At 56.1% G+C, this 25,846-nt stretch overlaps 10 protein-coding genes across 10 annotated transcripts; 4 read left to right on the top strand and 6 right to left on the bottom strand.

The window, feature by feature from the left end:
- Positions 1-4: 4 nt before the first annotated feature.
- Positions 5-1,435, top strand: C8A04DRAFT_8790 (SGNH hydrolase-type esterase domain-containing protein; the record flags this gene model as incomplete). The annotated part of the gene is made up of 2 exons (XM_062785242.1): positions 5-154; positions 296-1,435. 2 exons carry the CDS (start codon positions 5-7, stop codon positions 1,433-1,435), a joined length of 1,290 nt encoding a protein of 429 aa, XP_062641061.1.
- A 779-nt stretch (positions 1,436-2,214) lies between these two features.
- On the bottom strand, positions 2,215-5,010 carry C8A04DRAFT_33827 (NUC169 domain-containing protein; the record flags this gene model as incomplete). The annotated part of the gene is made up of 8 exons (XM_062782621.1): positions 2,215-2,593; positions 2,691-3,328; positions 3,383-3,547; positions 3,609-3,747; positions 3,806-4,082; positions 4,141-4,253; positions 4,312-4,551; positions 4,613-5,010. 8 exons carry the CDS (start codon positions 5,008-5,010, stop codon positions 2,215-2,217), a joined length of 2,349 nt encoding a protein of 782 aa, XP_062641060.1.
- A 994-nt stretch (positions 5,011-6,004) lies between these two features.
- Positions 6,005-7,462, top strand: C8A04DRAFT_8829 (uncharacterized protein; the record flags this gene model as incomplete). Its single annotated transcript, XM_062785256.1, has 2 exons — positions 6,005-6,041; positions 6,105-7,462. 2 exons carry the CDS (start codon positions 6,005-6,007, stop codon positions 7,460-7,462), a joined length of 1,395 nt encoding a protein of 464 aa, XP_062641059.1.
- A 959-nt stretch (positions 7,463-8,421) lies between these two features.
- Positions 8,422-9,530, bottom strand: C8A04DRAFT_24234 (SURF4 family-domain-containing protein; the record flags this gene model as incomplete). The annotated part of the gene is made up of 4 exons (XM_062779042.1): positions 8,422-8,559; positions 8,632-9,125; positions 9,191-9,303; positions 9,373-9,530. 4 exons carry the CDS (start codon positions 9,528-9,530, stop codon positions 8,422-8,424), a joined length of 903 nt encoding a protein of 300 aa, XP_062641058.1.
- A 2,302-nt stretch (positions 9,531-11,832) lies between these two features.
- C8A04DRAFT_33825 (uncharacterized protein) lies at positions 11,833-13,553 on the bottom strand (the record flags this gene model as incomplete). The annotated part of the gene is made up of 6 exons (XM_062782620.1): positions 11,833-12,001; positions 12,098-12,789; positions 12,867-12,979; positions 13,044-13,076; positions 13,155-13,209; positions 13,344-13,553. 6 exons carry the CDS (start codon positions 13,551-13,553, stop codon positions 11,833-11,835), a joined length of 1,272 nt encoding a protein of 423 aa, XP_062641057.1.
- A 2,043-nt stretch (positions 13,554-15,596) lies between these two features.
- On the bottom strand, positions 15,597-17,521 carry C8A04DRAFT_33824 (ALG6, ALG8 glycosyltransferase family-domain-containing protein; the record flags this gene model as incomplete). Its single annotated transcript, XM_062782619.1, has 2 exons — positions 15,597-17,143; positions 17,275-17,521. The coding sequence occupies 2 exons, from the start codon at positions 17,519-17,521 to the stop codon at positions 15,597-15,599; spliced, it is 1,794 nt and encodes a 597-aa protein (XP_062641056.1).
- A 506-nt stretch (positions 17,522-18,027) lies between these two features.
- Positions 18,028-19,665, top strand: C8A04DRAFT_8824 (uncharacterized protein; the record flags this gene model as incomplete). The annotated part of the gene is made up of 2 exons (XM_062785252.1): positions 18,028-19,317; positions 19,387-19,665. The coding sequence occupies 2 exons, from the start codon at positions 18,028-18,030 to the stop codon at positions 19,663-19,665; spliced, it is 1,569 nt and encodes a 522-aa protein (XP_062641055.1).
- Positions 19,666-19,910: 245 nt separating this feature from the next.
- Positions 19,911-21,245, bottom strand: C8A04DRAFT_24230 (Leo1-like protein-domain-containing protein; the record flags this gene model as incomplete). The annotated part of the gene is made up of 2 exons (XM_062779041.1): positions 19,911-20,918; positions 20,976-21,245. 2 exons carry the CDS (start codon positions 21,243-21,245, stop codon positions 19,911-19,913), a joined length of 1,278 nt encoding a protein of 425 aa, XP_062641054.1.
- A 592-nt stretch (positions 21,246-21,837) lies between these two features.
- C8A04DRAFT_24229 (Mob1/phocein) lies at positions 21,838-23,848 on the top strand (the record flags this gene model as incomplete). The annotated part of the gene is made up of 4 exons (XM_062779040.1): positions 21,838-21,860; positions 22,636-23,093; positions 23,149-23,260; positions 23,314-23,848. The coding sequence occupies 4 exons, from the start codon at positions 21,838-21,840 to the stop codon at positions 23,846-23,848; spliced, it is 1,128 nt and encodes a 375-aa protein (XP_062641053.1).
- Positions 23,849-24,201: 353 nt separating this feature from the next.
- C8A04DRAFT_24228 (uncharacterized protein) lies at positions 24,202-24,921 on the bottom strand (the record flags this gene model as incomplete). The annotated part of the gene is made up of 3 exons (XM_062779039.1): positions 24,202-24,353; positions 24,484-24,793; positions 24,877-24,921. The coding sequence occupies 3 exons, from the start codon at positions 24,919-24,921 to the stop codon at positions 24,202-24,204; spliced, it is 507 nt and encodes a 168-aa protein (XP_062641052.1).
- Positions 24,922-25,846: the final 925 nt, after the last annotated feature.

Here is a 25,846-nt window from a genome sequence, read left to right as displayed (position 1 = left end):
TACCATGTCTCCGACTTTGACCCTCCGCGGGGCCCTCGGCCTCGTGCTCGGTGCAGCCTCCGTCGTGGCTGCGAAATCTCACAAGCATTGGGTCGATGTCTGGGCGAGCATGCCCCAGGCCGTGGAGCCTTACAATTTGCCCAATGCCCCCTATGTTAGTATCCCCTCGATGTTTGACCTCCCTTTCCTGTACCGTGGGCCTGGGAAGGATATATGATGAGGTCGAAACAAACCCACTGAGGAGTGTTTGAACTCGAATTGACTCAACTTACTAACTCTTTCTCTCTCTGCATAGAACGGCACGGACGGCGTGTTTCAAAACACCACAATCCGCCAGACGGTGTTCATCACGCAAGATGCTTCGACAATCCGGTTGCAGATCAGCAACGCCCTCGGCCTAACTGACCTGCCCATCACCGCGGCGACCATCGCACGGCCTTCCAAAGGCACCGCTGGCTCTCCGGCCATCGACCCAGACACACTGCAGTACCTGACTTTCTCTGGCGCGCGCTCCTTCGAAATCCCCAACGGCGCCCTCCTTCTTTCCGACCCGATCGACTTCCCCGTTCACGCCCAAACCAGCCTGACCCTCACGCTGTACCTCGCCACTGGCCAGGCCGGCTTCACCATCACCGGCCACCCGGGCAGCCGCACGACCAGCTGGCTGACGCAGGGCAACCACGTCGAGGCCTCCAACGTATCGACCTCCACCACGCAGTCTATCGACAAGTGGTTCTTCATCAGCGCCATCCAGGCCTGGCAGCCATCCTCACACACCTCCATCGCCGTCGTCGGCGACTCCATCACCGACGGCCGCGGGTCCACCACCAACGGCAACGACCGCTGGCCCGACCAGCTCGTCGCCCGCCTGCAGGCCGACCCGCACTACCGCACCATCTCCGTCGGCAACATGGCCGCGGGTGGCAACCGAATCCTGGCCGACGGGCTGGGCCCCAACGCGCTGGGCCGTGTCGAACGCGACGTTCTGGCGCACAACGGGGTGCGCTACGCGATCGTGTATGAGGGCGTCAACGACATCGGCACGGCGGCCACGGACGAGGCGAGCCAGAAGCTGGTCGGCGACCGGGTATTGACGGCGCTGGACCAGATCGTCTCGCGGCTGCACGGCGCGGGCATTGCGGTGTTTGGCGCGACCATCACACCGATGAGCGGGCCGGGGCAGGTGTATGGTGATCCGGTTCGTGAGAAGCAGCGGCAGCGGGTGAATGACTGGATTCGGCACAGCGGGCGGTTCGATGCGGTGGTGGACTTCGATAAGGTCGTGCGCGACCCGAAGAATGCGACGCAGCTGGCCGAGGAGTATAATAGCGGTGACTACCTCCATCTGAACCCGGCGGGGTACAAGGCCATGGCGAAGGCGGTGGATCTGAAGCTGCTGACAAAGTTCGCTGACGGGGTGGATTCCATCGTGTAATTCAACGTAAGCCTGGGATGACAGAAGTGGTCGTTCGATGAACCAAGGAACCGAGAATTGGTTGTAAAGGAGGAAGAAGACCAAGTGTATATGAATAGTTAGCTAAGGGGGTCGCCGATCTCAAGCAAGCACCCGTGCCAATTTAGATAAAAAAAGCAAACATGCAAAAATGGAAGAGACAGTCTTGACCAGTCCCCCTAAACGAGGCGGGAAAACGAAACGCAGAGGTTAAATACAAGACGAAAATGAAACGCTTGGATGTGTCATTCAGGGCAAGGGAGAGCCATTCCTTGATTTTCTAAGTCTGACGCATGGGGACCTAACAAGGTGCTGGCCACTTGTATAGGTCAGGGGCCAGGTATCGTCACCCAATCCGAAATATGATTAATGCAGGACTATTGGAGCCTAACCCCCCCCCCTTTTTTAAGTAGAGGATAGGGAATGGTATTGGCTGAGGTAGAAAAGGTCGGCAGATAAACCGGAAAAAAACAGGATGGTACATCGGCTGGAGATACCTTTTGTGTAAGTACCCCTGGTACGTAGATATCTAATTGTCGGATACGGAAAACTGCATGTTAAAGACCGAGAATGTTTCAGACATCTGTCGTCCCAGCATCGAGGCTCAGGGGCAACGACTACATATATACACAGTGTACTCGCACCCGAGTACACCGGTCTGGATTTTCACCGGTACTCCGAAGCACCTACTATCTCACCCTCTTGAGGTTCTTAGCCTTCCTCATGATCACACGGTACATGTACACCCTCCCCCGACCCAATTACATCCACAACCTCGCCGTCCCATCCGCCCCTGCACTAACACACCACGGCTCGCGCGGGTGCCAGTCGATATCCAGCACGCCCAACTTGCTGACCACCTTGTGGCCCTTGAGCATCTTGACCGGTACGATGGTGGGGTTCTCAAGCTGGTCATTGGGCACTTTCCCGTGGAAAATCTGCAGCGAGCCGTCGTCGCTGGCGTCGGCAAACAGCGGCAGCCCGCCCTTGTGATACCGGACTTGGCGAATCGCTTCGCCGTGGAACCGCATCGTTTTGTACGGCCGGTTGGAGAGGTCTAGGTCGTGCCAGAGGAGTCGCTTGTCATAGCTGCCGACGATGAGGTTGTCGCCGCCAGGGTGGATGTCGAAGGAGGAGATCCTGTCGCGGAGAGGTTAGTGAATATGCCCCATAACAACCTAAAGTTCTTTCACTTTTGTTCTATCACAACATGAAGAAAGGATTATGGGCAACATACCATTTCGCGCCAGGCTGCACAACCTTGACCAGTTCCAGCTTCTGCAGGTCGTAACAGCGGATGGTCCGCTGGGTCGCCACGAAAAAGAGCGGCCGAAGCGGGTGAAATGCAGCTGTTTGCGCGAGGCCCGACAGCTTGCGGAAGGGTATTTGCGTCAGGTGCTTCGAAAGCGTGTGGATTGCCACCGAGCTGCGTTGCCCCGTGGGTGACACCGTGGCGAAATGGTCGCCTCGCCGGTGCCAGTTGATGACCTTGACCGTGGACCGCACGGTAATCCTGACCAGGACGCCTTCGTCTTCAAGCTTGGTGCCTGGTCGAGCCCATTTCGCTGGCGGCTCCTTTCCGGCTGGGACGGTCTGCTGTTGCTGGCCATGCGTGGCGTAACCGAACCCGGCGGCCAACGTGTCCCTGCTGGCTTGATCGAGGGCCGGGGTTACGCTGGCACAAGTCGGGACCATCAGGAAGATATCCTCGCCGGTGGCCGCGGCTAGGATGAAGGCATCTTTCGTGGGCCTCCACCGGACTGTGTTCACGGGCTCTTCACTATTCAGCTTGACAGACCAGACTTGGCGGCCCGTGAGCAGTTCCCACACTCTTACGGTTCCGTCGTCGCCCCCTGTCGCAAGAACCACGCCGGTCTGCATGCCGTCAGCCTCATTTCCTCTTCGAGCTAGGGGTCAATGTGCACTTACCGGATCCACTGACACACTCCTTACCCGTCCTTCATGCCCACGGAAGATGGTTTGCACAACTGTTGGGAATGGTTTGAGCTCCGCAGGAGAAGGTAGCTTGGGGAGAAGCGAGTTGGGGTCGATGTTGAGCCTGTTCTTCCGAATACGTGGTGCCAGATACAGATCCTGCTGTAGGTTAGCCTTGCTGGAGCAAAAGCAGCAGCATACAAATCTTGATGTAACGCACCATGCACCGCTCAAAACGCTCTTTGACCAAAGTGCCCCAACCAGGCACCTTCCGCAGCGCATTGTATTTTTGTGGGAGATATTCCTTCTCCCTGTCCTCTGGGTCGGCGTTCTCCCATTCTTCACGCTCCTCCTTGGACCTGTGACTAGTGTAAGTACGTCGATCGGATTAGAAGGGCAGACTTGGAGTCAACATACGGTAGGTATTCTTCTGGCGGGTTGTAGCTCAAGTCGTACCCAGGAGGTGCCAGTTTGGGCGCGGGAATGTGCATGGGGTTAGGGGCTTGTGGTTCCTCGTTCTGCCAGAGGTCAAAATGTGTCTCTTCTTGTTCTTCCTCCTCCCGCTCGCGCTCTTCGGGTGTTTTGTATGGTAGAATCCGGCCTTCGCGAATGGCGCGGACCAACTTCATCACTTGCTTGGCTTCGTTTTTGGAAGGGAGGAACCGCCTCTTGGGCTCGGGGGCGCTGCTTAGGGCTGCTTTAAGTCAGAAGCCACATTCCAATTCAAATACTGGTATGGGGTCCACGCTTACGCATCTTCTCCTCGATGGACGTAAAGTACTCCACGGTATCGGGATATGGGTCCTCGAGTTCATTCGGTAGAAGACCCATCTGGACACGTCGGACTAGCTCCAGTTCATCTTGGCTGCATCCCGGTCAGAATAACGGAGGCTGGTATAAAATAGAACGTAGGAATAGCATACGTTAGGTTGAGAGGGTTGCCGGTATTCACATCCGTCAGGCCGGTCCATCCCTTTGGCACCTCGATGCTGTCAAGAAGACTCTGCAGCGCATCGCCCGTGGCCGGGCGCATAATCTTTTTGCCATTGATGTCGTAGCCGATGTGTGGGTAGCTGTCGTAGAAGCTTAAGGGAATGTTTCCTATTGTGTTGACGGGGCCTTTCGCGTCGGAGTCGTCAGAGTCGTAGTCAGGGTCGATTTCGCTGTTCGACTATGGTCAGCATTCACAACGAGCGACTAACACGGCTCAATTGGGAAGCGTACTCGTAGACATATCGCTCCCCGCCATTCGCGTCCCTCTCAATCCTATAATTATTCTCCTTTTCATCGCCATCCTTCCGTTTGGGGTCAACGCCCGGCTCGGTGATCTCGAGCTCCTCTTGCCGTCTGACAAGCTTCTCCATTTCCGCCTCACCGTCGGCGTCGGAGGGAATGTCATCGCTCAAAAAACCGTCGTCCTCCTCATCTTCGTCGGCATCCGACCCGTCACCCTCGCTCTCATCACCATCGTCGTCGTCGTTATCGGAAGGCAGGAAGTCTTCCTCATCATCGCTCTGGGAAAGGATGCCCTCGAAGAGGCCATTGGCGAGCTCGTCCTCGGATTCGGAGTCGGACTCTACATCCCGCGACTTCCGCTTCTTATCCGTAAGTTTTGACCCCATTGTGACGGTTGGCAAAAAAAGTGTTTGTTTAGCTGCGTTCACTAAAAAGTGCCATCCGACGAACGCTGGCCCATGCGTGGGACTTTTTTTCTGCCCGTTTTATGACTTTTTGGCGGGGAGCTCGTCTTCACCGCCTGCGCTAGTTCTGGCTCAGGATAAAATCTAAGGACGCTAAGCTGTTTTGAGTGCCATGCTCGCGGTTTTCAAACTGCCGCCCCACCTTCTCCTTTGACCAGATCGAGCGAGAGAATTAGACAGGAAGAGCAGGCAGGGTACAAGTTGCAACGACCCTCCCAAGTCTCGAGTTGAGAGAAAGATACATGGACAAGGCATTTGCGAGAGAAGTGTAAGCCGAGTAGGGCACAACAATCTTTTCGGCAAGTTTGCGGCGAAGGAGAGAGAGGTTGAAACTCGGACTGTGATGTGCTGTGCTGTGTACCTTGATGGACAGGGGGTTCGCAAGAGATGGACGGATGCCTCGTGAATCATCGGCGAGGCGCGGACCAACTCCCTTTTCCGAAAGATGGGAGGCTCACGTCAAATGTGGCCGGATCGGCTGTGTGGCCCCTGCCTTCTGTAACCGAGCCCAGCAAAGCTGACCCGAAGTCATCTGCTCAAGCCGCTTCCCTCAGGACCAGGCATGGTGAGGAACTGCAGCGATCTCTAGCGTCCACTAGGTAGCCTGAACGCGCGGCCCACTCATTGGTCTCAACCACCACACACCCTTCGCTTCCTTCCTGCAGTGGCCTCCTTTACTAATCTGTGGTCCCTCCCACCTAAAGACGGACAGCCTGCCCCACGACATTTTCAAGACAACCGACAGTGTAACGAAACGTCAACGATTATTGCATCCCCGTTGTAGCGCACGCAACGAGGCAACGCTGCCTCCCCGCCGACAGGCACTGGCGACGTGCAAAATCATTCAAAGGCTGCCGCGCTGCCATTCATTTAATCGACCACGATGGAACCCGCCACCGACGCAAGAGACAGAACGATGGAGCAGCCCAAGAGACGGGCTTGTGACGAGTGCCGTAGGCAGCCCGTCGGTCGTTGTATTATTGCGGCTGCCCTGAATCTAACGTAATCACTCACAGGAGGGAGAAAAATGGCCTGTTCGAAGGAGATCCACGGCTGCTCTCGTTGCAAACGCGAGGGTATCAAATGCGTGTACTCCGCTCAGAAACGCATGGGTCGGCCGAGAAAGAAGCGCCTGACCGAGAGATCAGAGCCGTCACAGTCCGACCCGTCGCAGTCCGAGTCGTTACAACCGGAGCCGCCACATCCACACGTTGCAGTTGCCGTATTAACTGAGGGAGTGAAAGAAGAGGTCAACCAGCTCATGGCCCCCAATTTTGATTTTGATCCCACGCTTGGCATGGATCTCGACCTTTCGTTTCTTGACATGGACAACATGGACATGAACTTTTTGGAAATCGCCGACCCCAACATTCAGTTTCCGCCTCCGCAGCCCCAGATTAGCCCAGATCCTGCGCCGGGTAGTCACAAGAATCAACATGCTAAACCCGGCTGCGACGACAAAGGCCCCTTCTGGGCCATGAGCCATAACGTAGCCGACATCAACTTCGATGAGCCGGCCCGTTCATCCCTACCTACCCCCGCCCCGTTACCCGAGATCACGGCCGAGGAAGTCGCCCAAATATTCAACACCGATTTCGACACACTCCCCAGCCTTTCGCCACCATCAACGAATTCGCCGAGTACACAACCATCCCCTGCCGACTCAGACAGCAGCAAAATATGCGGTTGCGTGACGGCCATTTCCCAAGCCCTCACTTCGCTACAGGATCTCCCCAAAGAGGTCGGCGCGGCCATGGCCGTCGCCCGCAACGCAACCAAGACCGCCCACGACACCATTCTCTGCCCCATATGCAGCGACCCTCCTCTGGATCCTAACCTCAGCCCCCCTATCCAGTCGCTTCAAAGTGTCATGATGCTGGGCGCTCTGCTTCCATCCGTCTCCAACGCATACATGCACATTCTCACTATGGTCGACGCTGAGGCGGCCGCGGCCGATGCCGAGCGGCGCCAGATCCGCTTTTCGTTAAGCAGGTACGGAGGCCTGTGGGGATACGTGGCTAAGGTCGACCCCCAAAAATGCGGTACCGGAGACCGGCTTGAAAATGCGATGCTGGAGCCAATACTATGGCGGCTGACGGTCCGGGCCTTGCTTAAGATGGACGTGTACGGGATTAACGAGTTCACACCGGGCGCCAACGACCCCGAGGCCCAGCAACCCGGGCTCAAAGACATCATCAACATGATGGAAGAGCGATCGCGCCGCCGGCATGAACAGATGGACGCCCTGATAGCTTCCGGAGTGGTACTGCGATCGAACTGCCAATATGTACCGATGTCGGGGATGGAAAAGCCGACGTGTATGCGGATCATTGAAATCGCGAAGCGGTCGATGGATGACTTGATCATTCCATGAGTGGCGCGGCTTTAGAACGAAGTATCTGGCGTTTCTCGCCGGACGAGAATGGATACATCACCATAACTCAAACCAGCTCACAACAAAAGGTAGCGGCTAGCCGGCGACACAGGTTATTACACTAGAAGGAACGCTTTTGCCTCAGAGACCCAGGCCAATGGATGACGCTAGGACTTGATGGCGGGGAACCCAATCGCCTCAGGGATACTGCACAATAACAAGCAAGCCCTGTGACCGAAATCCGAGACACCGCCCAACACCTCGGACACGAACAAAGACAGCAAAGAATTTGTGCTCAAGGTAGGCTGTGAGTCACTAGGATACCTTGCGACGTTCCCCAGCCATAGTTGCTAACGGTAAAAGAAACTAAGATCTCGCCACTTTCCGGATATCGAGGTACTGTATAACACAAACCAGGGGATTCATTTAGGATAGCAAGGCACGGAATACGGCTGCCACAGAGGAATTTAAGAGGAGTTATTCGGGACACGCAGGTTCCACTTTGCTGAGACCATGTACATATAATGCTAAAACTCCAATCCTCTCATACACCAAGAGGCGTCAAAGCCAGACCAAACAAAAAAATACAAACAAGAAATAACACCACTCAAGACTCCGTTGACCTGAGGGTACTGCCCTCGTGACCCTTGTTGACTCGTTTGCTGTGCTCATGTGTGTGCGTCGGTCATTTTATACATCAATATATGGGGGATGAGAAGAAAGGCCGTTGTTATACGCCGCCACGTGAAAACGATGATTGATATTCATTTCCCCGAACCGATACATTCCTTTTCCCTGCCTTGCCCTTTCGAGAAGAACGACTCTCGGTTCAGCCTCCCCACCACCTCTCTTCACCACAGTCTTGGCCTTTGCACGTAACAAATGTACGGGCCCAACCATTTCTGTTGATAATTTTCCATTCCACAGTAAACGGCTGCCTCTTGGGATACAGATGCACTTTAGTAGACCTTTTTCTTCTCGTCGATGCTGAACTGGCCGGGGCCGCTGTTGACAAGCAAAAGGAGACCGCCAACGATGGAGAGGATCTGGAAGAAGTCGTACTTGGCAAAGTCCTTGTGAGGGTGGTGCTCATGGAGCTGTGAGGATGGCATCAAATTAGTAAACAAATACAAGACGAGAGAGGAGGCATCAGGAGGACGGATACTCACGGTCCAGAAGTTGTTGACCAGCACGTTGAAGACACTGAGGATAACCACCAGCAGCGTCGCGCTGAACTTGGCCTTGAAACCAACCACAACCATGACGCAGGCCATCAAGCCGACCAGCGAGACGACCACACGCCAGATGGACCACTGGCCGCTGAAGACAAATCCAATGAAGAGGAAGATCAGCAGGACGCGACCGGCCAGCTGGAAGTACATCTTGCGGTCCTTCTCCTCGAGCTGGGGCAGGCCGGCGAACGCCTTGGTCTTGCGCACCCATGAGTCGGAGAGGACCATGAGCAGACCGCCCATGACGGACAGGTTGCGGAGGAAGAAGTTGAGGTCGAAGATGAGGCCGTATCCGAGCGCCTGCGCAATAACGACACCGATGAGGGCCCCCACGGCGTGTTCCGAGTGTCGCCGGATGATGACCAACGTCGAGCAAACCGCCATGACGATGACGTTAACGATGAGGAAAAGGTGCGTGAGGCCGGAGGGAACTGTGTGGGTTGTCAGCATCTGGAGAGAACTCCAAGAGAACTCCGCAAAAGGGGTCTTGACGTACTGTGACGGTAGTCGTGGAGGTACAGCAGTTGGTCGTTCCATTGTGTTATTATTCTGATAGCGTCCTCGATAAACGTCACCACGATCAGGAAGCGGCCGATTGCGGGCAAGAATCTGTACAATGCCAATAACAACCGTCAGCAAACCCCAATTCTTACAACAGCTTCCGAGGGAAACACGTACGGCTTGACTGGTTCGCTCAGTCTGTCCAGGAGGTCCTCAATCTTGCTCGTCTGTTCCCGGATCGCGTCCAGCGGGCTATCTGTCTTCTCTTCCGACGGCCCGCCAAACGGATTCGGCGAAGCCATGCCGTAGCTGCCTGGTCCTCGCATCTGCGCCATCGCGAAGTTCGGGGTGTTGCGCTAGGACAGAGGTGTGGTGGTAGATTCCGGATGTGCGGATGGGATCGAGAGAAAGTTTGTGAGATCAATTGATCGTTGGCAGTCCGGCTGACTCAATTGATCTTTCGCTCACAATAGTGTCGCGTGCTAAAGGGGGAAGAAAATCGGTGGAGCTCGAGAGATGGTCGCCGGGGGTCGAGGGGTTGTTGGTTCAGCCAGGGGGGAATCGGGAACGACGATGTTGGCGACAGTGGCTGTGGCCCAAGCGAGCGAGCAAAAGACAAGAGAGAACGAGAATGACAATCCTCGCGGAGGGAAACCCCCAAACAAGTTTGACTAGAAGCTGAAAGCCTTCGACTGATGAGATGAGCAGGTAGGAGGGGGGAACCGTGTTCGAGGATCGGAATTTGAGGCTGCTGAGCTCAGACCGACGATGGTGGTATCTACAACTGTGTCCTTAACCAACAGCAAACCCACTGAAGCGTGCCGCATGGAGGGTGATCGTCATGGCCTGGTGGGTCTGTATTTTTGATGGTGTGCAGCTCATTTACCGCATGTTTCCTCGCCGGGCGGAACCTTGCCACTAACAAAGCTACCACGAAAAAGCAAATGTGGGGACGCTGGGCGCCAGAAGCTCCTTCCCCGAGCTTGCAAGCCGGCTCCAATGCGGGCGCTTCTTGCCTCATCCAGTGTTCCCGCACTTTATTTTGGCCGCGGCGTCAAGCTCCGAGTCCCGCTTCAACCTCAGACATGTTTAGGTACACATTCCGTCTTCCTGGTCAATGACACCGGGCGCCAGGCTCTCTTCGCCCCTCCTCACCTGACCAAGGACTCGAGGACACGATTTTTGTTTCGCCTTTCCCGGTTTGGACTGAGGCGTCCGAGTCCGCAAATATCCGGACTCGAAACTGTTCCCCTCTCTCCAAAAGTTACAATGCACCGCTCCAAGCAGGCCTCTTACCGGGTTAGGTAGGTGGGCTCGGGAGAGCGGCCATTGCGGGGTTTGGAGATGGCCAGTTGCCGAAGGTCCGGGTTAGTTAATTCAGCCTGTGATGTCGATTTGATTCCAGCACCTCTTGTTGACTTCCGTCAACTCGGAACGGTGATTTCTACTTCTACTCGGGACGAATACTTGGCCGGGGCCCGAGACTTTGTCTCTGCAGTGCACATACGGTCGCCGATCGACAAAAACCTGCTGCAGGGGTTCGCACAACACATTCACACATCGACATAATATCCTCCACCTAAATTAAGGTTGCATGCACGAGAAGCTGGAAACGCAACCATTTATAGTTATTATGTAGGCAAGTTTAAAGCAACCGGGAGTCTCTCAGCTCGCGTGCTCCTCCCAGTCCCGACAACTAGACCTTACACCTGGTCAAAGGACAGAGGCAACTCCGCGACCTCTATGCAAGTACAATATCATTCTCTACAGAACCCCGATCTTTGATCAGCCCGTCGGATGAGTTGCAGATTTGGGCCGTCTTAGTAGTTCAGCGATCACCTCAGTGCCCAAAGTAACTGCTTATAAGCTGCCGTCCAGAAGACGAGCAACAAAATGGATGCAACCTGATTTTCATACAATAACGGCTCATTACCCCGAAAAGCAGGGCACCCTCCATCTCAACGTTCTCGCCCCCAAATAAACGGCTGAGACGACCAGCAACAGAAACCGGAAGCAAAAGTGCCATACGCCTCTCTACCGCATAGCACTAGTGCCTCGTTTCAGCCACCGTCCTGACCAACCTCATCATCCCTTGTGAGAGAAGTCGGTTTGGGCGAGCTCTTGGGGCGCGTGCCACCTCACAGGGGCGAATTTCCAGACAAGTCTGCGGCGTCGACGAAGCTCATGGACTGCCGCGTGGTGGTACAGTTAAAAGACGTAACGAGGGTTATACGTTAGAGGAAGCCAACTTCGGATTTCATTGCGCTCACGGGAGTGAAAAAATAACGGTAGTTGTCTTTTATCAGCACGAACATCCACCCGTCGGCCCACGGAGTTCGTGGTGATATTCTAAGGAAGGGATGGGGCAGCTCACCACCCGATATTCCACACCCCGTTTATAGCCTGTAGAGACACCGAGCCCCCCCTGATCTTTATCGCCCAAGATAAAATCGACCGTGGATATAAACCAGAATAAACCTCTTCTACCGCCACCCAGCATTGGATATCCTACGAGAAAGAAAGAAAAAGTAAAGACGAAGGAAACAAGACAAAAATCCCACATCTCCATCAACTCATTTACAAGTCACGGAAAACGAAGCGCTAGCCATATCTGCCTCTTCCCCACCCAAAGTCAACTCACGGCTTCCCACTCGGCCGGTAGAGGTTGTTTTGTATGTACCCCGGTGGAGGCGATTGAGCCGGCGCCGGGGCATCACCCGAAGGCAGTTCCACGGGCGCAGGCTGCAGGAAAGGTGTCTGCTGATGCTGGTGATGGTCTTCGGCGCGCGGAGAGGAGTAAGGAGACCTATGGGATCATTAGTTTACTCGGTTCGGGTATCCCCCCCCCACACATTAAATGGTCTAAAGAAGGAGCTCAAAGCAAGGGGTAAACAAAACTCACGGATACACCCCCGCATGGCCATACCCACCACCCTGCTGCGGTCCCGGCGACGGCGTCGGGCCAGGATACGGATACCCCCCGTTTGCCCCGCCATTGGCCGCATAGAACGAGTTCCTCGCCATCCCGTCCGGTTGCGGCGATCCGTAGCTGGACAGGGTCGTCTGCCCGGGACTCTTGGGGTAGTTCGCCTCGACCATATTCGGCGAGCGGTTGTCGCCGTTGGCACCGGCTGCACCCGCAGTCGCGCCAGCAGCGGCGACTGCTGCCGCACCGCCGTTACCGCCGCCCCCGGGTAGGGCAGACCGGCGGTAGGCCTTGTCAAACCCGCCTCGACGTCCACAGAGATACACCACCACGGCGCCCAGGATCAACACGGCCGCGCCACCGATTGCGATCCCCGCGATTGCGCCCGCGCTTAGTCCACTTCCGCCACCGCTGCCGTTCGAGTTGTGGTTGTCGTCGGGCGGCCCGGCTCCCGGGGTCGGGGTTGGCACGGGGGTTTCGGAGGGGAAGGGTTCGCCGGGCATGAGCTGGTAGGTGGCTTCGTTGGCGAATTCGAGCTGCTTTTCGAGGGTTTGGGTGGAGTTGGGGTTGATGACGCCGACCATGTGGTAGTTGATGCAGGAGCCGGGGGCGGCGCAGTAGAAGAAGATGGGTTCGGTGTCGTTGACGCGGACGGAGTAGGAGGGGGGCTGTGACGCGGTTAGACAGGGAGGTTTTGAAACGGTGACTACCTGACCTGATTGGCGAGATGGAGGAGGCTGCGTACCGGGTTCATGATAACTTGGGGAGCAATAATGCCCGAGTAAAAGCCCGGCTTGTCGATGGCGGCGTTCTCGTATGGGATGCATGGCCAACCAAACGCAGCACGAGCGACACGATCTGAAGATGCTGTTAGTCTCCAATTGTACTTAGAAGGGCAAAAGTGGAAATGAGATCAACATACGCGGATTGTCACCGGCAGGGTAAAAGTTGAACTCTGAAGTACATCCCAAGTTAGCTCAACAGTCTCAACGAAATCGTAACGAATCAAGAGAAAAAGGCGGATAAAACTCACGAACAATATCCCCAACCTTGGCCGTCGCATGATTCGGTGTAAACACATGACCGTTCTGCACCCATCAAATTAGCCCTCCATCCACACCATTCCCATCTGTCCCAAGCAGGCAGCTACCCGTCCACCGGGTCCAAGCAGTGTTCATCCCCCTGCCCATCGAATAACACCATCATATTCTATCCTACTTACCGCTCCCACAGCAATAGTATGCGTTGCCGGCCCGCTCTCCGCCGAGTCAGTCGGCGTAGGGCCATCCCCTTCTCCCGTCGGCGAGGGCGTGCTGGTAGGCGAAGGCAGACCCTCCTGTGGTGTTGTGAAGTCGTCGTCTCCTTGCTGAGCAGCCACGCCGACGGCGGCCATGGCAGCCAGAACACTGGCGAAGACCTGCCGGACGAGCATGGTTGTCGTTGGGTTGTTTCTTTCCTTTCCTTTTTTTGTTGGTTTCGGTGCTCGGGTGGTTGGGTGATGATGCTGGTGTTCCGTTTCCCACTACTGCCGCTGTCTCTGCCGACGTCGACACCGTCAATGACCAACGGGTTAGACGGCAGCGAGCGTTGTGAGTCGGTTTGGCTTTGGGGGGGCCGTATCGGTAAGGTTAGGTTAGGTCAGGCCAGGTCAAGTCAAGTCAGGTCACCTCAGGACACGTCAGGACTGGAGCTCGTGGTAGGTCACGCACGGGGGAAATGGCCAAAGAAACGGGTAGGACAAAAATGGGTGGGAGGCGAGCGAGCATACGGATAAAGCGAAGGCGAAAGCAAACAAACCAAAAAAAAAGGTGGCGCAAGCAGCCGCAGGAGCAGCAGCGGCGGCCCTTTCACCCCTCTAATATGACAGCGTACACTTAGAGAGAAGTCCTGGCCCCCTCTCTTTGTTTGCTTAGACAGCTGGGCTGGGCTGGGCTAGCTGGTGCCAGGCTGTGGGTTGTTGGCAATGTGCGTGGGTGTGGGTGTGGATATACAGGGGGCGCATGTCGTGTTGGCTGCAAGCCCCCCTTCCTTTCCTTTCCCCGTCCCAGTGAGGGAGGACATGAGAACATCAGCAAATAGCATTGCTACTATGTGACAAAGGGGTTGCCCTGGACTTGTGTATTTTGGAACAAACGGCGAGCTGGATCCGCTCGAGGGACCGAAATCGAGAGCACGGTGCGAAATTTTGCGCATATGTATGTTTCTTAGTTCTATCCAGTTGATAATGGGGGCATCCGGCGAGACACGAAGGGCATTTGTGTACCGTGGGCCGACCGTACCGTGCATGTATGTCCCGGGCCTTGGGGGAGAAAAGAGAAGAGAAGAGGACGGACTTGGACTGCTCCACCAAGAAGCCTGGTATTGACCGGGTGTGCCTTTGGGCACCTAGCCTTGGGATGGCATACGGACACCGCACATTCCACGATCCGAAACAGACAAAGAAGTGACTTGCCCCCAACAAACTGACGAAGGAACCCCATTCCAGAAAAGCCTGGGCCCGAAGCCAGAACTTGGAAGCCATTCCGTCGTCGGTCGGGGACACGAGGAAGGGACGAGGGAAGCTGATGACTGCATCACTCCACCGTGGTGGTGGCCGAGGATTAGGAAAGTGCCCGCAAGAAACGTTGCTGGCCGCAGCGGGCCTTGCGCTTGTCGGCGGCACATTGCATGCTTGGAGGGGAATGGTTGGACTTGTACGACGACCAAGAGGTTGGGTCTAAAGAGCTGGCTGTCCATTCAGCATCGTTTAGGTGCCGTGTTCTCGCGTCAACGCATGCTGGGAAGGCTTGGAAAGGTAAATAAGACCGGCAGCCCCGAGACCTGGCGTCCGATTTCTCGGCACCGCGCGCGGTAACCGAACGAACGAGAAGAGGGTTGGGTGAGACCCCGCCGGTAGCCCGCAGCCTGCAGCACGGAGGTCCACCGGGAGGAAGGAAAAGCCGCCAGGCTGGGGCGGCTGCCGTGAGATCGCCGCGGTTAACGGTGCATGGTTGGTGAAGTCGATGGTGCGCTGAAAAAAATACCCCGGGCGCCAACATCCAACATGCCATTTCCAAGGGTCGCTGGAGCTGGCCAACATGTGTGCCAATGCGCCAAGACCGTACCATCTGTTGGTTCTTGGACGACATGCGATTGGTTGTCGGGAGAGGCCCCGAGGATGTTGAACAACACATCGCCGTCTTGCTGCTGCGCGATCCGCTGTTTCTGGTCCGCCAAAGCTGATCATCGGGTTCGTAAACAAGTGTTGCTTCTCTCCCGAGAGCGGGCTGCCGATTTGGTAGAGCGGGGCCGGGTTATTTTGCGGTAGCGAACCGGAGCAAATGCAAGTTCGGGATTCAAAGGTACCTCGGATTAGTGCGTGCATTGCCCACAGTGCGTATCAAAAGGTCAGTGAGAGGTAACAAAGAGAGAAAAAAGGGTATAATTTGAGGGTATAAAACTTGAATAAATCCCAGATGCATCGGCGGCTCTCCTTCTATTGGGTCTTGGCCTTTTCCTTCTTTACCAACCACGACCTCGGCAAGATATCGCTCTGCGAAACCAACTTCCACAGGCACCACACATAGCAAAGAGAAAAACCAGCAGCGCCAACCCCGACATTGGCCACGACCCACAGATCCGGCTTGTCTGGGGGCGGGCGTAAGGCGCGCACTAGGACGTGCCAGAATGCCATGGCCAGATAGAACGAGCCGTGGATGAAGAGGGTGACCCATTGCGTCCAGGTATTACCTCCTTCGTGGAAGTAGGCGCCGAGAGATGTCGGCGGCAGGCCGAGGAGATATGCCCACAGCAGCGTGAGAACGGTATATGGCATGGCTAGGTCCACCCGCTCCAATAACGGGAACATGGTCCAGCAGCCGAGGATATTGGCGAATCCGACCCAGGCACGCGTGCCCTTGTTCAGCCCGTGGTTTCCTGCGAGCAGGAGAGTCATGGGCATCAGTGGGAGGAGGACGCTCTTCTCGTGGACCTGGTAGCTGAAGAGGAAGAAGCCCCATGCTGTTGCAGAAAATGCTAGGGGCAGCAGGTCCCTCCTCGGGCGCAGGAAGAGGACGAGATTGGGGGGAACAATTGATCCCAGTGTGGCAACCAGCGCACCACGTTGCAGAAGTTCTTCCGGGTAATTCTTGATCTTAACAACCACGTTCAAAGCACACCAGAAGTTGGCGACCTTGTCCTCAAACAACCCACGAGCAAAGGGGAAGACACGGTGGATCATCTGGACCAACTGTTCCACCACCGGGTAATAGAAAGCTTCTGTATCCAGATAGGTTGTAAGTCCCTGGAAAATCGGCAGAGGTGGACGGGGCCCGTCAAGATCCGGGCGCGAGTCGACTCCACGTTTGGCGTCCGAGAGAGCACCAATAACGAGCGGCAGAATGAGAATGGCAAAGGAGACGATGGTGACCGCTGCAATAGTGACGAGCCGCCGGATGTTGATGCGAGGGAAGACGCAGCTGCCGAGGAGATAGGCGAAGACAGAGAAGGCGTAGTAGAGAGCCATCTGCTTGAACCCCAAGGCCGCAACAAAGAACACAGCCGCCCAGAGGTTGCGACCTGCGAGCATACTGGACATACTGGCGACGACCAGCCCCAACATGACCGTGTTATACTGAAAGTGGACATGGTCGATTAGGATCGTACCGGGTTGCATCAGGATGGCCACAAGAGCCACAGCTGACGACCAGTTGGCAACCCCATTGAGTCTGCTATAGCGACGCACAAAGACCACGACGGCGGGGATGTAGATCAGGTACTCGGACACGATGACGGTTGCGCGCATAAACACCTTGAGGGTAGGATCGTGCGAGCCGCGGGACGAGAAGAGGGCGAACCATTCGGGATCGATGAGCGAGCCGACCTTGCCACAGAGCCAACTATGGTAGGCCGTCAGTGGGGGATAGTCGAGCCCCCACCACTGGAGGTCGTGGAAATACCATTGAGAGATGGGAAGCTGGGTCGTGATCTCCATCCAGTGTCGCTGGGCCTCGTAATCGCCGAACATTGGGGGTTTCTCAAAGCCTGGCCAAGTAGCAGCAGTCAGCAAGCCTCGTCTCCCATTCCAATTCTTACATCCGAACCCCGCGCACTCCCGTATATTATCTCCCTCTTTTGTTCCTCCTACCATCTGCCATTGAACGAGGACAACGTACCAGAATACCCCCACAACCCAGCGGCCCATCGGAACAGCCCGACAGTCATCAGAATCAGCGGTAACAACTCCCATTGCGACAGGGTGCCTCTCGCAGGCCAGAGGAAAGCGGCGAGCGGAAAAGCCGGAGCTCGGGTCAGCGTCTCGACAGCACCGACATTGTGCGAGCTTCCCGTTGTTGTCGCGAAGTCCGGCTGTTTGTTGCCCTTGCGCCGGGGCTTGTGCGGAGCGGGCGAAGGCCGGGGCATGGTTCACCAGAGTCGTAGCTGGAGGCGCGAAGGTGTCAATGCCCGCATTGAGAGGCGCCAGAGGGAAATAGGTGGTATTGTTGTTGACGAGGTGAGATGGATCGATCTGGGCAATGGGAGTTGCTACATTTTTTTGGTGGGAATGCCCCTGCAAACAACCAGCAATGTGGCCCGGACAGGGATCTAGAGCTTGGGTGACAACAGATGTGGGGACCTTCCCCAAAGTTCAGAGGGAGTGCAGGGGTCGGCCGACAGCGTGTTACAGGGCCACTGGGGGCCTGAAGAAACCCGCCAGTTCAAGCTGCCGGGCCGCTGCGGTGTGATGTGATGTCACTCCAGTGCCAAGCAGCAGATGCGTCTTCGAAACCGCCAAGCTCCCATCCTTCTCAACATCACGGCCGAGCTGAAAAATGTATATTTTCTCCCTTTTGTACCTCTTGTTTTTTGTAAATAAAGATACCACTACCTCATTCTAGTATCCACCTTTTAAAACATAATTAGCTAAAATGCCGTACCCCTTCGTCCTCCCCACGACGTCGTCCTTCTCCTTCTCGTCGAGCTTCGTCTCCGAATCACACCCCTCCTTACCCCTCCAAGCTAGCACCCACCGCGGTGTCGTCCGAGACACTCTCAAAAAGCACAAGCGGCTCCCAACGGCCTCACAAGGCTCATCCCTCTCGACCGTCAGCTCGACCCTCCAAACCTACATCCCCTACCTCCTCGCTCTCGAAGCCGGCCTCTCCAACACCAACAACGGTCATCACAACCCCCCCCGTCCCGGCGAAATCTCCGCCACGGCACGAACAACTCCCGAGATCGAATGGCGCCCCACACTCTCCAACAACCTCCTCCCCGGCCGCGAACCACCCCGCATCAAAGTCCACTCCCTCTCCCACGAGCTCCTCTTCGTCCTCTCCACCCTCGCCAGCACCCACACTCTCCAATCCCGCGTAGCCCTCCAACCCCTCTACCAAACCACCACCGCCCCCGTCGGCACCTCCCAGCGCCAAACAGCCATCACCACCGCCACCCGCCACCTCCTCGACGCAGCCTCCATCTACGACTACCTCACCGCCCGCAGCGAGTCCATCCCAGACCCCAACAACCCGTCCCCACCACCCCGCTGTCCATGCGCGGACATCTCCCCGCCGGCACTCCGCGCGTTGCGCTCACTGGCCCTAGCCGAGGCGACGTTGCTGGCTGTTCTGAAAGATGACCCTTACCCGGCGGCCGTGGCCCAGGCGCGGAACCCGCATGATACGGAGTGGATGTATAAGAGCCCCGATCTGCCCAAGGTGCGGGCGCATTTGTTTGCGCGGTTGTGTCTGGCTGCGTCGGAGCATGCTGCGCAAGCGGCTGGGGCGCTGGTGTCTGCGTCGTCGTCGATTGGGGTTGGTGGCAGTTCCTCGGGTTTGGGTCTTGGTGGTCTTGGTGGGGGGACTGGGTCGGGGAAGGTAGGGGATGGTCTGTTGCGGTATGTGGAGGATTTGCGGCGGGCGAGCCGGGCGCGGGCGTGCCGGTTCTTCGGGATTGATGCTGAGTTGGGCGGGGAAACGGGGACGGGAATTGCGTGGTTGCAGGCTGGGTTGGCGGAGTTGGGGGTGGAGAGGAAGGGGGATGGTAGTGGTGGTAATAAGAGCAGGAGTGGGCTGAAGGGGTTGAAGAAAGAGTGGAGTGAGAGGAGAGAGGATAAGAAAGTTGAGAAAGGTGGTGGTTGGGGGGCGGATGGGGGAAGGATGGAGGAAACGAGGGTTTTGGAGATGTTGGAGGCTAAGTGGATGAAACAGAACGACACGGTACGCTTATACCAGCAGTTCTTCTTTGAAACGTCATAATGAACGACCATGGCTAATTCATATTCACAGATGCTCACCCAACCCATCCCATCAACTGGCCCCCTCCTCGCGCAAATGCCCTCGGGCCGCGAGATCCATTCCATCAAGCCGTACCAACCCCCTGTGCTAGCTCCCGAGGTACTTGAGGCGATGCGGGCACCACCGGACAGGTCGGATGAGGCTGAGGGGGGGGACTACCCGAGCTCGGACGACGAAGGCCTGGGGGCAGTGAACAGCGCGATACCCGGCGCTTTTCCAGGACGGACGTTGGATAATCGGGCCGGAACGGGAACGCCAGGATATTATTAAGTTGAGATTTGCGTGTTGTGCTACGATTTGGCTGGGCCGTGTCGAAGTAAGGGAACATATATTGTATCACAGTGCTTGGATAAATGTCAACCATATGCCATTGTCCGGTCTAAGACGCCTAACTATCTTGACTACTGCTTTTCCCGCAATACGCGGCCACTCACTTGTCATAATACACCCAACCAGCGCCCGATAACGAAAACACCACACGTTCCCTGCCTCTTTTCCTACCCACCGTTCCTGATCTACTCTTCATCGTCATCCTCAATAACCCTCCTCCTCCGGTGTCTAGATGCCTCGGCAACGTGGGTCGGCCCATCATCCTCCCCTTCGGCGTCCTCATCGGCCGGCTCGGTCGTGCGTTGTCTTTTCGCCCGTGGCGGTGCCTCGTCCTCTTCGTCATCATCATCCAGCAGCTCTTCCTCGTCATCATCACCCTCCACTCCTTCGCTCTCTTCGTCCTCGCTGTTGACCAGAAACCCGTCGTCCATGTCATAGTTGTCGACACGTCGCGCACCGCTGGGAAGGTCATCGTCCGAGTCATACTCCGGGCGTCGACGCTTCTGCTTAGCACCACCGGGCGCACCGCGCTTGCGGCCGCCTGCGCCTGCGCCACGTCGGCCCTCGAGGTCGCCAACAGACAAGGCACCACCACCACCGCCGCCGCCCTTGTATCGGGAGCCGGTGCCATCGGCGCGGGCCGCGGCAGTATCGCGGCGCCGCTGCAGCTTGGCGCGCTCCTTCTCCGCGAGCTCGGCCTGGCGCTTCTGCAGTTCCGGGTCGACAGTCGTAGCGATGATCATGTCGGCACCGCGGTCTTTCTTCGCGCCGGCTAGATCAGCAACCAGGCGCTCCAGCGCGTGGTCCTGAAGCTCCTTGTTGGGGCGCACCGTGTACTGCTCCGTCAGGTGGCCGACAATCAGGAGAGAGTTAGTCGTCAAGTGCGCGGCCGCCGCGTAATAGTGCGCATCTTGCACCTCGCGGTAGGGCTTGTTCTGCGGCGGGGCCAAGGCTTTCGATTGGATTTCGTAGTGCTCGTCGCCGACCGAGAGGGTCACGGAACCGTCGCTCCAGCGGTGGATATTGGCGTTGCTCTGCATGCGGCCGGTCTTGGGGTCGCGGCGGTACCGGATGGCTGGGATCGGGTTCCCGGTGTTGGCGTTCTCGAGGTCCCAGCGGCTTGGCTGCCAATTGTCGGACTTGTATTCCATCGGGTTGAACTTGATGAAGTCGGGGACGCGGAGCGAGTGAAGCTGCACGAAGATGAGTTAGAATCAGATCGGACGTATTCTGATCGGATGCAAACGTACACCTCCATCCCGGGAGCGCGGAGTGCGGTGGCGGTACAAGGGCACCTCAGCGACGAGTTTCTCGCGGAATTCGCGTGGCTCGTCTTCGTCTTCGTCGTCGTCGATGTCGCGGCGCCGACGCGTGTCGGGCTCGTCATCTTCTTTGTCCGAGGCGGCAGTCTGGTCGCCCACGGCATCCCCAGTATCCGAGATCACATCATCGCCGTCTCCAAAAAGGTCGTCGTCGCCCACATCATCGGCAATGTCGATGGGATCCTCAGAATCAGACATCTTGAATTCTTGGCTGGTAGTGGTTGACTGTCGGAAAATAGATTGAGCTAAGGAAAGGTTGAAAGGGCAATTGAGGGAGGTTAAATTTCAATTTCGAAGGTTATATTCTGAGAACTGCAATGGGAATGCCTTTGGGAGGCTGGTGTGTGTGTTTCTGTTGAACAATAGGATGCATAGGCGATTCTCCTCGTGGCTCTTCGCGAAGTTCCATCACGAGCTTTGGCACTCAAGGCTATTGTTCACACCCCTGTCACCCCATTGAAGCAGCAGAGTCCCACTATGCTTAGTCACCTTTCGACCCCTGCATGGCCGATAACGATAAGATCACCCTGAGCCTGACTGGAAGTGGCGCTGGAACGGCGGGGACGCCAAACGTTAAACGTGCTGTCTGGCGACAGGCCTGGAACGTGCAAGTTTGCAACCCGATTCATCAGTAAACAATTTCGTGAGGATCCATTTGTAGCCTGCCTCGTCTAGCGAGAACGGCACGTTCTTTATTCCCAGCGCTGGACGTTATTTCCCGACGAACCGGACCACTGTCCAAAGTACCTAGCAATCTTCTCTTTGCTCCCACCTGCCGGCAAAAGCAACAATGTCAACCCTCTTCTCGGGAATGTGAGTGCAGTTGGTCCCAACCTATCCATTGCTTTCCATCCACCACTCTGGTTGCTTGCTTGCTTCCCCGCAGCCCATCCCCAACTTCGAATACCTCCTGCAGGCCGTATCTTTTTCTTCTTCAAGCCCAGTTCCCTCTCTCACTGCCTGCTTAAGTTTTAACCCTGCAACGTTTATTTTGGGCCTCCCGACCGCCGTCAACTTTAGCAGTGCATGCGAGTGAAGGAGTCTCTGAGCTGCCCAGTAAAGTCGGCCCCCCACACGGGTCCTTGCTTGAGCTGTGAGACAACGAACCAGTGCTGCTTGTCTCGGGTTTAAGTGAGGTGCTCATTTCTTTCTTGGCCGTTTACACTATACCAGGGATCACTCAACAGTTAAACGTTGAGCGGTGACCGTTCTCAGGGGTAGTGCCCCGCGAAGCCGAAGCCAGACGGGGGACACCTCAAAGCCAACCGCTTGTTGCGTGTGCTGTTTCATCCAGCCCGTGTCGTGCCAGTTATTTGGTCTCTTCTTTCTATTTTTGTTTCGACCCGAGCGACCTCAAGTGCACCCAAGGTCGAACGAAGCCCCAGCTACCCTTCAAAAAAACTACCCGAACCCACAACTGCAGTCGCCGCATTTGGCCCTTTGTGAGACTGTGAGTTGACATTAAGGTGCCTTGCCCCATATGTCCGCCCGCCCGTCCTCATTGGGTACCATGCCCTGTCACTGCACCTAACCCTACCTTCCCTACTTTCCTGGTCAATAGCACGCACCAGCTAACCAACGGAAATAGCAACGCCCGCTTCCGCGGCCAGAGAACCCCGAACTCGCCCGGCGCGAGCTCACCGAGCCCCGAGCAACAAGCATCCGTGCAGGCCCAGTCCCAGCCTCAGGCTCAGGCTCAGGCACAAGCGCCAGTATCGGCCCCGTCTACTGCTCCGGCACAGTCTCCGGCCCAGCCTCAACAGGGCCACCCGGGTCACCAAGATAGCCAGTCATCGTCCTCGAATTTTGGAGCAGTGAGGCTCCCGCCACTCCCCACATCACCATCACTTGCTGAGACCATCGGCATGGACCAGGCCAGCGGCACTATGCCGTCAGCCGAGGAGGTCTTGACGGCCTACCACCTCCCACCCGTCAAGCCTCTCTGGCTGAACGCCAATTATGCCAAGCATATTGTCAAGGGGAACTTCTTGACACTAAGTGCGAAGCCCAAGACTGTCGAAATGGGGGAGTGGATTGCTCATCAAGGTAGGCACCTTCTCCCAGACCTCATCTCATTTCACATGCTGACCGAGATACCTAGTCGTTGATCATTGGCGAATGCTTATCACGTTTATTCGCCTGGTTCACGACAAAGAGGAAGACGGATCCTCCATCTGTAACTCACGAAAGTGCTCCAAGATGTCGGCGGGAGCGTACGTTTTACCGGCCTACCTCAAGACCTGGCACAAATGCTAACCAAAAACAGAAACCATTCATTCACCTGGTTGAACAACCGGTACCAACCGGTAGAGATCCCAGCATACGAGTACCTTTCGCTTGTGCAACGGTATATCGCCGGGAAGATCGACGACGGCACCATCTTCCCGACGGACCCAGCCGGTGTCTCGTATGCCGACAACCCGTCGTTCTGCGCGCCGGCGCCCGAATCAGGTCAGGATTGGCTCGGAAAGCGGAGCGGGTTCCCCCAGAACTTCATGGAGACTTGCCAGACCATCTTCCGCCAGATGTTCCGAGTCTATGCGCACCTGTACTGGTCGCACTTCGACGACATGTTCGCCCTCAACCTGGAGAAGTCGATGAACAGCTGCTTCAGTCACTTCATCTTGACGGCGACTACGCTGAACTTGCTCAAGAAGTCAGACCTGGAGCCTATGCAACCGCTGATTGACCTGTGGGCAGCACTGGGGACATTCCCTCAAGGGTCGAAAGCGTTTGAGATTGCCAACCTGCAGGTTGGGCAGCTGCTAGTCCAGAAGGCTGGGGGCCCACCGGCCAACTAAGTGAAAGGAGGTTATCCAGATGAGCACAGGCATTGACACGGGGCAAGGCTGGGTTTTGGCATAGGGGAAGCGAGACGGTGCTCATTTGTGCTCATTTCTACTTGCTTCTCATACCCGGGACAAAAAAAAGGCATTTGCAGTCATCGGTCGCAGCAATTTGTTTTTAGCATGGCCGCATTCAGGCATACACAGAGCGGAATACCCAACGGTCCAACCATGGAAATTTGGTTCACATTTCCTGGTTCGTTGGGTATTTAGTAACAGCATAGCACACATAATAGGGAGAGCGCTACTCTCATTCTGACTCTGTCTGTGATCATGATATGGATCACTAACCAGCACCCCCGCCGTGATTAGTCTAAGCTTCGATCAGTCACCTCGCTAACGAGATACTCCACGATGACGGGTTTGCCGGCCTCGATGACGAACCGGCCGGAACCGACGTAGACTTTCTCCTCCAGTACGGCCAACGCTCCAGTGCCAGCTTCAAATTCCACCACGGTGACTAACATCGTGGAATACGCGTCAGCAAAAATGAAACATAGGGCAACGGTAGGTCAAAGGGGCCCAAAATAAGACAAAAGACACAAGTGCATGCAAAGTGTCACAGAAGAGAAAGCAAACTGTAAACTCACAAGCCTCCCCAAACGGCGTCTCCCCCAACCCAGCCTCACCCCTCAACACCTTCCCCGCCGCCCCTCCCGTCGCAATCTTGCCCTTATACCCAAACCGGACCAAGCCCCCGCTCTTCGCATCCCGCGCCACGCTCTGCACGTCAAGCAGCACGTGCTTGCCGGAAGGGTGCGCCCGGATGTAGTCGGCGCCGTGCTCGATGGCGGCGTCGAGCTGGATGGGGTAGGACGGGTGCGAGACGATGGTGCCGCCGGTGGTGAAGGGGACAAAGGTGAGGGTGGAGGTGAGGGCTGTTGGGGGGGATATGGCGACCTGTGGTTGTGGTGGTGGGTTTAGTTTTCGTGTTGGATTTTGGATTGGGGGAGTGGGTTGTTTGAGAGGGAGATATTACATACACGGACGGTGAAAGCTGGGGTGAGCTTGGGGAAGTTGGCGGCCATGATGGTTGGTTGACTTCGGTTTTTATATGAACGGGATTGAGTTTAGAGTTAGAAGTTGGGATTTGCTCTTCTGACTGGTTGAGGTTCACAGTAAGAAACCCAAACGATGGGACTTGGGGCTTTTAGTTGAAGAAATGGATCTGGAAGCTGTCTCCTTTCAAACTGGGACTTGATGAGGAGAGGAGACTCGAGCTCGCCATATTTAGTTGCAGTTTCCAGCTTCCCTTCTCTTAATGTGGGATTCCGTACCTATGGGCCCACAACCCCTCCGCCATCGTCCCGTCGTACATGGTGAGGGGAAACATTGGCAGCTGAAGAATACTCTTGACTATATGGAATCCGGTCTCGTCCAGCATTTCCACTTAATATTAATAAGTATCTCGACAAAACTGAAGCAGTAACAGTCTGAGGCATTCCGCGGCCGTCAAGCTCATTTATTTCGTCAGTAGAGCAGCATAAGAAAGGAAAGTATTGCATCTACTCATTAGATCGGCCTCGGTTCTCAAGCTAGAGATGTCCTGACCCCAGCCCGTAACACGCAGACCCCGTAATACCTAGAGAAGTTGAACACAGCGCAAAATCGGCTCACGACCTTAACTCACACAATTCTTCGTATTGGACTTGTACAAAATTGAAACAATTCCGTTCACAAAACCGAGTTTATTCCAACATTAATCAATCTTATCTCCAATTAGATTATGACTTCCGTGGTCAGTCACAACTTTAGACTTCCAAACTCGGCCAACGACGGATCCGTCCAGTAAAAGAGAGGGTCTTGAGGGCGTGCCCAGAGAGCCCGGCATCACCTGACGTCCGGGGTTCGGGGCAGTCGCCAGGCCCACTGCGCCTTCCAATCAACAGCTGCAGGCCAAGCTGCGGCCTCTTCTTGGGGCTGACATCACTCGAGTCCCGGCCAAGAAGCCCG

Source organism: Dichotomopilus funicola, assembly GCF_033296635.1.
Source record: "Dichotomopilus funicola strain CBS 141.50 unplaced genomic scaffold C8A04scaffold_2, whole genome shotgun sequence".
Classification (NCBI taxonomy): Eukaryota; Fungi; Ascomycota; class Sordariomycetes; order Sordariales; family Chaetomiaceae; genus Dichotomopilus; species Dichotomopilus funicola.
This window is presented reverse-complemented; position numbering and strand designations above follow the sequence as displayed.